A 9,916-nucleotide genomic window follows, 5' to 3' on the forward strand; every position below is an offset into this window, starting at 1 on the left:
GAGGGAGGGAGGGAAGGAGGGAGGGAGGGAGAGAGAGAGAGAGAGAGAGAGAGAGAGAGAGAAAGAAAGAAAGAAAGAAAGAAAGAAAAAAAGAAAAGAAAAAAGAAAAGAAAAGAGAAGTTTAAAGCCAACTGTGGTGGAATACACTGGTAATTCCAGCACTGAGGGGTTGTATTGATTGGTGGATCCCTGGACATGCTAGCCAGTCTCAAAAAGAGGTGATCCAAAGTATTATACCCTGGCCTCCAAACACATACATGTACAGGTGCACACTCACACACACACACACACACAGAGAACACAGAGATTCCTAGGTGACGAGTCAGGCTTGGAGAAGGATTTGGAGGAAGAGAGGCGAGAAGAGTGGACATAATCCCACACAGGCAGAAGTTCTGCCAGGAAATGACTAGAAGCTGAGCTGGGAGCAGCTAGGTTCCTGAGACCAAGAGGCTATATACTAGAGTTAGTTGGATCCACCAGAGGGCAGCCCTTGAGGCCAAGTGACACGGGTGTGTGGCTTTTATTTTGAGACTTAAGCACAAAGAGTGACACCAATCATTTGTCTTTGGAAAGGTTGGCTTGATACTAGAAACCTTGGATCTGTATCACAGAACATAACAGAACGAGACCTGTAGTTCTACCCCTGGACCTCAGGGTTAATAGCATGTTAATAGCACCAAGGACGCTCCCGGATACCTACTTGGAAAGTGGAGAGTCGGGTAGAGTGAGCAGGCTGTATTGGAAGGAGGATTCAGCAGTTACCTGGAGTGAAGTGTAGCAGTGGGCACAGAGAGGTTAGGTTTGGAAAGGAACAACTGAGGTTTGTGGCTGACTGTAGTAGTGTGGCAGAAAGGCAGACCAGGGCATGGGGCGGAGCTTCCGTATTAGCCTCCTTCCCTCCTCTTTGCAGTGGGAGGAGCAGCATAGAGGACGGAGTTGTGAGGATTTCCAGAACTGGAAACGCACCAATGACCCAGAGTACCAGGCTCAAGGCCTGGCCATGTACCTGCAGGAAAACGGCATTGGTAAGGCCACCCCACTTAGCCTCTGCTGAGTGGTCTGATCGGCAGTAGCTCCCTGCTGGAAGGCCTGGGTGTTGAGGCAATGCCCTCACCCTGAGCTGCTGCCCTCACTTCACAGACTGTCCTAAATGCAAGTTCTCGTATGCACTGGCCCGGGGAGGCTGCATGCACTTCCACTGCACGCAGTGTCGACACCAGTTCTGCAGCGGCTGCTATAACGCCTTTTACGCCAAGAACGTGAGTTCAGAAAGAGGGGGAAGGGAAGGTGTGGGAGGCTGCTGTGGGGCTTGAGGGGCGGGAGCCAGGGAGGGGACAGAGGTCAGTAGAATGGGGAACGTCTCTCTGGCCTCTTCCCCCCCTCTGCTTGCTCCAGACTTGTTCTGTCTCGCTCTCCTCTCACGCCCATGCCCCCTTGCACGGGGTTTTTTTGAGAGTCCAGAACCCCAACAGTTTCCAATTTCTTTCTCCTATCTGGATTTTTACCAGAAATGTCCAGACCCTAACTGCAAGGTGAAAAAGTCCCTGCATGGCCACCACCCTCGAGACTGCCTCTTCTACCTACGGGATTGGACTGCTGCCCGCCTCCAGAAACTGTTGCAGGTCAGAGGTGGCCAGCCTGGCTGGGTGGGCAGAGGATGGGCAAGGGTGGGGAAGATTTGAGTGCCGGGAAATGGGACAGTGGCTGGATGGAGGCAAACGACGCCCCTGTCTCTACTTCTCCCTAGGACAATAATGTCATGTTTAATACAGAGCCTCCAGCCGGGACACGGGCAGCCCCTGGAGGTAAGTGTCAGACAGGCCTCTAAAGTGGGGATGGTGATGGGTAAAGCGGCTGGGGAGGCTGGGGGCTGGGGTCATTCATCTGCATGGTCATTAACCTATCCATGCTTGTTTCTGCCGATGAAGTGAAGATGATATCCACCTAATGACTAAACCGTGTTGCCTAAAGTATCATTAAAACACCTGGCCCTTAAGTGTCTGCTCATGGGCTCTAATAGTGAGCTACTATTAATTCGTTAATTAACTCTGAGTAGTTAATGATACCTGCCGGTTGTTTTGGGGCTTTAGGCTACAGTTTTAGGTTCTGTGCCGGTCACAAAAGATGTTGAGTAAGGCTCTAACCTACCCTGCTTGCCTTCTAGGTAGAAAGGTGGTTGGCTGTGTAGGAGCTAAATAACAGCCAGGAGTACAGTTTTAAAAGCATGTGACGAGCCAGTCATAGCTACATAAATACACACACACACAGACACACACACACAGCGTGTGATTATGGACCATATTCCACTTTTGTAAAAAGCAGGGCAGCAAGATCTTCATTGTGCCTTCATCAGTCATTGTGCCTCTGAAACCGTCTCCAGCTGCTCCTGCTCAAGCAGGATGCCCTGGGCTCAGAGCCCCCTTCCAACACGTATTCCTTCCTTCCTCTTAGGGGGCTGCAGAGTGATGGAGCAGAAGGAGGTCCCCAGTGGGTTCAGGGATGAAGCTTGCGGCAAGGAAACTCCACCTGGCTATGCCGGCCTATGTCAGTGAGTGCCTGCCAGCACATGGAGCGTGGCATTGGGAACAGGGCTAGGCTGCCCAGGCAGTAAGCTGAGGTCTCTGGGGCCATTTAGTCCTTCACACAGTAGGAGGGAGGAAGAGAGGGGGTCCCCTGGCCACGTGTGCACATGGGTAGTGGCAGGCAGCATAAGAGACTGACTGACACTTCCTGCAAGTTCAGCAGGCAGAGGGGCTAATGGTTTTGCTCACATAAGAATCCCAATGTGTCCAGGACAGCCAGGGCCATTTGCACAGAGCAACACTGTCTCAAAACAGCAACAAAATCCCAGTGTGGTCCAGTGAGACAACTGTGTGTTGGAAAAGGTACTTAGTGCCGAGTAGGGGGACCAGAGTTCTGTCCCCTAAATCCACACAGTGAAAGGAGAAGACCAACTCACACGTTGTCCTCCATCTTGCATATGTTCACCGAGACAGGGAGTGCAAGTGGGTGCGTACAACATAACACAATAAAAACAAGGTGTTGGGCGCATGCGGTTAATATCAAACGAAGAATAAACACTCTGCTCTCTCATCTCCCCAGGGCACACTACAAAGAGTATCTCGTGAGCCTCATCAATGCCCATTCACTGGACCCAGCTACCCTGTATGAAGTGGAGGAGCTGGAGACAGCCACTATCCGCTACCTACATTTAGCTCCTCAGCCTGCGGATGGAGAGGATCTGCCTGCTTACCAGGCCCGGCTGTTACAGGTAGAGCTATCATGTCCAGCTTTTTCCCTGCCCTTCCAAAAGTCACCTGTGACAGCCTATTTTCTCCACTGCAGGTTTCCAATATCATTATCCTCTGTCCTTTGCAGAAGCTGAGAGAAGAGGTACCCTTGGGACAGAGTATTGCCCGCAGAAGAAAGTAGTAGCAGAGAGCCGGGTCCTGATGGGACTTCCTGACCCAGGCCTCAGCAGCAGTTCCAGCACCAATAAAGAGGCATCTTATGGCCTAGGCTTCTTGGTGGTCCTTCTTCCTGGCCTCAGCATCCCGGGGCATTAGGGAAAGGGAGGGGGGAGAGGGACAGAATCCTGTTAGAAGGGCCCCCTGCAGCCTACCGTTATCCTACCACCCCTGGACTCCTTCCTGGCCGGGAAGACATGAAACACCGCGGAAGAACGACAGAGACCCTCCACATCTAGCCACCTGGCGTGGGCTCAGCGTCCTCTTTTCCGTCATTGACTTCGGCTGCTCTGTGAGAATAACCTAACATATACCAAGCAGACACTGTTGGGGAGCACATATCAGCCTCCGGGTCTGATCTGGAGATAACCTTCCTGGGAACCAGACACGGGGCGTGGTTCTGGGAGGAAGGAGGAGTCTGACAGCCACAGGCCCAAGGTGGTGCTGCTGACGGAGGCTGCTTCCCTCTGGTGGTAACCGCTTGCCCTGCAACTCAGACCACGTGGTTTCTAGGAAATGCACCTCCCCGGAGGAGAACTGAAACTTAGGGTGGGGACTGTAGAAAGGGGAGGAGAGATCAGAAAAAGCCTAGAACCAGCTGAGCCTGGGACCTCCTCAGCGGCTCAGGTAAGAGCAACTCTGCTGGGGGGACCACCTGGGAGCGATGAGAGGGGGCTGGTGAGGGCTCCCAGGACCCTGAGCTGCAGGGAGAGTCAGAGAGGCTTGTGAATCCGAAAGTAGATGTGGCCTGAGAGAGACTGTTATCACAGAGCCAGACTGGCTGCCAACTTAACTGTTGAGGAAGGTCTACAAAGGCCTTAGTTGACCTTTGTTTTTCTTGCCTCAGGCCCTGCCCACTTCTTCAGCTCCGCCCTTGCCCCCAGCTGCCGCCCCACCTACCCCTCTAGCAAAGAGGGGGTTTGGTAAGGAGAAGGTCAGTAGGCTGGGGAGATGCCTTAGGAGCAAATGTTGCCTCTGTGGATGCTTGGGAGCTAAAACAGTCTGCTACAAGGAACAAGTCATTAAGGGAATTTTCCCAAATAATACATGTCTGAAACACTTCAGCTTATCAAGACCAAATGTCTGAGGTTTCCTTTCGGGTGTAATAACGTGGAATTTTCAAAAGAAGTTTTAAGAAATAGTTTTTAACCTCTGAGAATGTTTCTAGAGAGAAAAGAACATGGAAGGGTCTTCAGGGAAGGGCTGCTGCGTGAAGCTGGTCCCAGTGGTCAGGGGTTAGTGGGTCAGGGGTTAGCAAGTTGTTGGCTCTCCCAGGGCACGATGGCGGCACATATCTTTGATCCCAGCACTTCAGAGGCAGGTGGATCTCTGAGTTTAAGTCCAGTTTGGTGTATACAGTGAGTCCCAGGCCAATCAGGATAAATAACATAGTGAAGTCTGGTCTCGAAATTAAAGGAGTTCTCATATATCTTGCTTCCTCTTCCTAGGATGGCCTCAGGCAAAGTACGCTGCACCCGAAAGCTGCGGAGCTGGATCGTGCAGCAGGTGGAGAGTGGCCATTTCCCAGGGGTGTGCTGGGACGATGCAGACAAGACCATGTTCCGGATCCCCTGGAAGCACGCGGGCAAGCAAGACTTCCGAGAGGACCAGGATGCTGCCATATTCAAGGTGAGAGTTCCTGAAGGCACCCCAAAGCACTTTTCTCTGTTTGGGGTTTGGATAAAGGAAATACTAGAAAGTAGAACCTGGGCTGGTGAGATGGCTCAGTGGTTAAAAGCACTGGCTGCTTGCTCTTCCAGAGGTCCCGAGTTCAATTCCCAGCAACCACATGGTGACTCACAACCATCTATAATGGGATCCGATGCCCTCTTCTGGTGTGCCTGAAGACAAGTTACAGTGTACTCACATAAATGAAATAAAGAAAAAAGAAGAAAAGGAAAGAAAGTAGAACCAGCCATGTCATTTGGAGAGACATGGTCAAAAATGACTAAAGATTTCAAACCCGCAAGAACAGAATACAAACCCAGTGTAGGCTCATCTGATTTCAGGCCCCAAAGCCTGTGCAAGGCAGCCGTTTGAAGGGACATTTGGGTTATATAATACTTTCTTTTCTTCATGACATCTCTTATTAGGCTTGGGCACTGTTTAAGGAAAAGCACAAAGATGGGGACATAGGACACCCGGCTGTCTGGAAGACTCGCCTACGCTGTGCCCTCAACAAGAGTTCTGAATTTGAAGAGGTTCCTGAGAGAGGTCGTATGGATGTTGCTGAACCCTACAAAGTATATCGAATACTGCCAGCAGGAACCCCCCCTAGTGAGTGCTCCCTTGCTGCTCCTGGAAGGGGCAGACTGACAAGGATAGAGATAAGAGCCCTCCCTCTGTGGGCTTCCAGGCCTTCCTGGGCTCTTTAGTCCTGCCCAGCTTTTTGTTGTTTCAGATACTTACTCCCCCATCTCCTTTGTAGAAGACCTAACTTTCTTCTGCCTGCAACATTTTCACAGACCAACCACGGAACCAGAAATCACCATGCAAGCGAAGTATCAGTTGTGTGTCACCTGAGAGGGAAGAAAATACGGTAAGGAAAGGTACCACCCAGAAGTTGACACTCACCTGATCCCTGCCATACAGGAGCCCTTGATGATGTGATTGTTCGGGAAGGAAGGGAAAGAGGGAGGATGGTATAATCCAAGGGTGGGGTGTGCCAGCAAGAGCTGTTGTGTCTGTAGGAAAATGGGAGGACCAATGGAGTTGTAAACCACTCAGACAGTGGCAGCAACATAGGCGGTGGTGGCAATGGCAGCAACAGGAGCGACAGCAACAGCAACTCTGAGCTAGAGGAGGGTATGGTGCTGTTTCCCCCACCTCGGTATCTATTGCACATTTTCTCTCGGACTCTTCAGTCCCACTCTGAGTGATCAGTGCCTTTGCCTCCCCTCCAGGAGCTGGCACAACTGAGGCCACCATTAGAGAGGACCCAGTGTTCCTGGAGCATCAACTTCCTCTGAACTCAGGTGTGTGGCCTTTCTGACCCTTCCTTGTTCCCTTCCTCTTGGGTCTGCTTCCTCTGACCTGGCCTGCATTGTCTACCCAGCTGAGCTTACAACCTACCTTATCCTAGAAGAACCTCTCTACCAATTGAACAGTCCATGTGGCCGATCATACTTTATAGGGCTTTTTCGCCATCAGGAAACACCTTAAGTACTTTGTTCCTTGAACTGCCACATCAGAACATTGATTTCTTTATCATCATCCAGAAAACTTGAGTCTGTAAGGACTTCTTGTACACTGGGAGGCCATGGGCATTAAGCTCTGATGGGCGTGACTCCTGAGTGACGGGAGAAAAAGAGGAGAAGGGGGGCACCTTTCTTTTTTCTTTTGTTTTTAAAGACAGACCGGCCGGGCATGGTGGCGCACGCCTTTAATCCCAGCACTTGGGAGGCAGAGGCAGGCAGATTTCTGAGTTCCAGGCCAGCCTGGTCTACAAAATGAGTTCCAGGACAGCCAGGGCTATACAGAGAAACCCTGTCTCAGATAGATAGATAGATAGATAGATAGATAGATAGATAGATAGATAGATAGATAGATAGATAGATAAAAGTCAGACCGACCTCAGACTCACTGTGTAGCCAAAGATGACCTTGAATTCCTACCTTGCTGGGTCTAAGGGCTTATGCAGTACTGGGCTTTAAGCATGGTAGGCAACCATTCTTTCAACTGAGCCACATTATGAGACAAAAGGAACCTTCTCTAAGGAGCTGCCTCAGCCCTGCAGCCAACCTTATCTCCCAGAGCTTTTTTGGGTTCCTGCTCTGGACCTCAGTTTTCCCATTAATAAAATGAGGACGCAGGACTACAGGGAACTTCACTTTTCTAAAGTCTCATGGTGCTCAGGTTCCCATGGGAAGAGGGCTTCTTAGCAGCCTCCGGGTTCCTCCCATGCCTAGAGCAGCTGTGCTTTTCTGGCCCCAGACTATTCGCTGCTGCTCACCTTCATCTATGGTGGCCGAGTGGTGGGTAAGACCCAGGTGCACAGCCTAGACTGTCGGCTCGTGGCTGAGCGCTCAGACTCAGAGAGCAGCATGGAGCAGGTGGAGTTTCCCAAACCCGACCCACTGGAGCCTACCCAGCGCCTGCTGAGTCAGCTTGAGAGAGGCGTCCTGGTGGCCAGCAATTCCAGAGGCCTCTTTGTTCAGCGCCTTTGCCCCATCCCCATCTCCTGGAACGCACCCGAGGCCCCACCCGGGCCTGGTCCTCATCTGCTGCCCAGCAATAAGTGTGTGGAGCTCTTCAAGACCACCTACTTCTGTAGAGGTAAGGGTGTCCCAGCCGGGCACCGCAGCACCTACTTTTCCTCGTTATCCCCTGGGCCTGAGGTGGGGGTTCCCCACTACCATCCCCAGCAGGACATCCTCACTGCATGGGACCCCTGCATTGTGTGATGTGCATGCTGTGTGGCCATGTGTTCCTGTCTGCAGTCTTTGCCCAGCCAAGGCCATGGTAGATGCTCAGCTGGAGTTCAGCACATACGTGATGAGTTTTGGGGGAGCAGCCTGGTTATGTGACTATGTGCAATTGAGTTCACGAGGAGCCTTGTGACCGTCTCCTCATCCTTTGGCACACACTGTAGGCATCTTCTCCTGAGACTGTCCCTTCCCTCTATCCACTCATGAGATTCCAGTTACAACCTGTAAATCTGAGCAGAGCAATACAGAGAGGAACATGGAGGGCAGTGCGGGTGACCCTAGGATCATGGTGCCCTAGTATTGGGAGAGTACACAAGCAACCAAGGGGTTGGTGGGCAAGGCTGTTGCTTCCGAGGACTGGGAGCCTCCCGGTGGGAGTGCCTGTTGCTGTGAACTGCCTTTCCTACAGCAGCAGGGACAGCAACATAGTGCCTCCTTGCAGCTCTAAACCACAGCTTCTGCTCTGGCCTTGGGTGCCCATGGTACCCCATCCCAGATCTCCCAGCATCTGGCCTGGACCTCACTAAGTAGATCAGGCTGCTTCAAACATGGCGATTCCGCTGCCCCAGCCTGAGTGCTAGGGTTATGGGCGTACACCACCGTGCCTGGACATACACCACCGACAGCCATACCTTGCCTTCTTCCTTCCAATCCTTGACCCTTTTTCTTTCAGATTTGGCCCAGTACTTCCAGGGCCAGGGCCCCCCACCCAAGTTCCAAGCAACCCTACATTTCTGGGAGGAGAGTCCTGGCTCTAGCCATAGCCAAGAGAATCTCATCACAGTGCAGGTTAGTTCAGCCTCAGCACTGATTTGTGTCAAATAACTGTCCCTGAGGGGAAGGGGCTACAGGGTGGTGACTGTCCCGCAGTGCTCACTGCGGCCTGCGCCTCACTTCCTCCTGTACAGATGGAGCAGGCCTTTGCCCGACATTTACTGGAGAAGATTCCAGAGGAGGAAAAAGCTGCCTTGTTCCTGTTACACCACACAGAGCAGTCACCCTCTGCTCTCGGTCTCTGATCGTCGCGTCTCCATGGAAATAGACTTGTTCTCCACACTCTTGGTCGGCCTGCTTTTGTGGTGGTTCTTATCACCGTGTGTTATCCAGCATGGCCAAGAGAAAGTGCAAAGATGATGTTTATCCTTACAAATTGAGTTTGAGAGGCAGACTTGTTGGTGAATACTTGTTAATCTCAGCACTTGGAAGACAGTCCAAATGATTATGAGCCTCAAGGCCAACCTGGAAGAGACTTTTATTTCCTTTTTTTTTAAAGCTATATCCTCTCTCATCTCTAAGGAACTGGAAAGTTTCAAAGGGTGTGATCTCAGAGGGAATTGTATTCTCCTCCCAGTCCCAAACTCTAAATCTAAGCACTTTATATATTTTATCTCCCAGTCCTCACTAGACTGAAATAAAATTTAGCTGGGTGAGGTATTACACAGTTGGCACATGTGAGACAGAGGCAAGAAGACTGTGAGTTCAAATTCAAGGCCAGTCTTGGTGACACTGTCTCCAAAAAAATAAATAAAAAGCTTCCTAAGAGTGGCTGGAGAGATGGCTCGGTGAATAAGAGCACTGACTGCCCTTCTGAAGGTCCTGAGTTCAAATCCCAGCAACCACATGGTTGCTCACACCTGTCTTCAGACACCCTCTTCTGGTGTGTCTGAAGACAGCTACAGTATACTTACGTATAATAAGAAATAACTCTTTGGGCCAGAGCTCAGCCTCCATCCGCTCACATGTTGACTACTTGGTCCTCAGTGGGACCATTTGGAAACGACGAGGAGATGTGGGGTTGTTGGATGAGTTGTGTCATTGGCCATGGGCTTTAAGGTTTCCAGAGACCCTTGCCATTCCTAGCTAGCACACTCTCTCTGTGTCTCATGCTTATAAGTCAGATGTAAACTCTCAACCCCAGTACCGTGCCTGCCTGCCTGCTGCTTTGTTCTCTGTCATGATGGTCATGGACCCTAAACCTTTAGAAATGTGAGCTCCAAATTAAATTTTGCCTTTTCTAAGTTA

General features: G+C 51.1%; 2 protein-coding genes across 3 annotated transcripts in view; both read left to right on the forward strand.

Moving 5' to 3' along the window:
* Positions 1-3,518, forward strand: part of Rnf31 (ring finger protein 31) — a 12,260-nt gene extending 8,742 nt beyond the window's left edge. For both annotated transcript variants that reach the window (XM_021181411.2, XM_021181412.2), the window contains exons 15-21: positions 911-1,025; positions 1,141-1,259; positions 1,509-1,622; positions 1,748-1,805; positions 2,452-2,548; positions 3,103-3,271; positions 3,379-3,518. In XM_021181411.2, coding sequence (XP_021037070.1) covers positions 911-1,025; positions 1,141-1,259; positions 1,509-1,622; positions 1,748-1,805; positions 2,452-2,548; positions 3,103-3,271; positions 3,379-3,432 — 726 coding nt within the window. In that variant the 3' untranslated portion in view covers positions 3,433-3,518. The remainder of the gene's footprint in view (positions 1-910; positions 1,026-1,140; positions 1,260-1,508; positions 1,623-1,747; positions 1,806-2,451; positions 2,549-3,102; positions 3,272-3,378) is intronic.
* A 93-nt stretch (positions 3,519-3,611) lies between these two features.
* On the forward strand, positions 3,612-9,916 carry Irf9 (interferon regulatory factor 9). The gene is given in 11 exon segments (XM_021181413.2): positions 3,612-4,094; positions 4,315-4,383; positions 4,385-4,401; positions 4,916-5,096; positions 5,561-5,744; positions 5,933-6,006; positions 6,158-6,272; positions 6,371-6,442; positions 7,401-7,742; positions 8,568-8,683; positions 8,803-9,916. Coding segments are annotated over 11 exon segments (1,392 nt in total). The 5' UTR covers positions 3,612-3,983; the 3' UTR covers positions 8,914-9,916.

This window comes from Mus caroli, chromosome 14 (genome assembly GCF_900094665.2).
Source record: "Mus caroli chromosome 14, CAROLI_EIJ_v1.1, whole genome shotgun sequence".
Taxonomy (NCBI): Eukaryota; Metazoa; Chordata; class Mammalia; order Rodentia; family Muridae; genus Mus; species Mus caroli.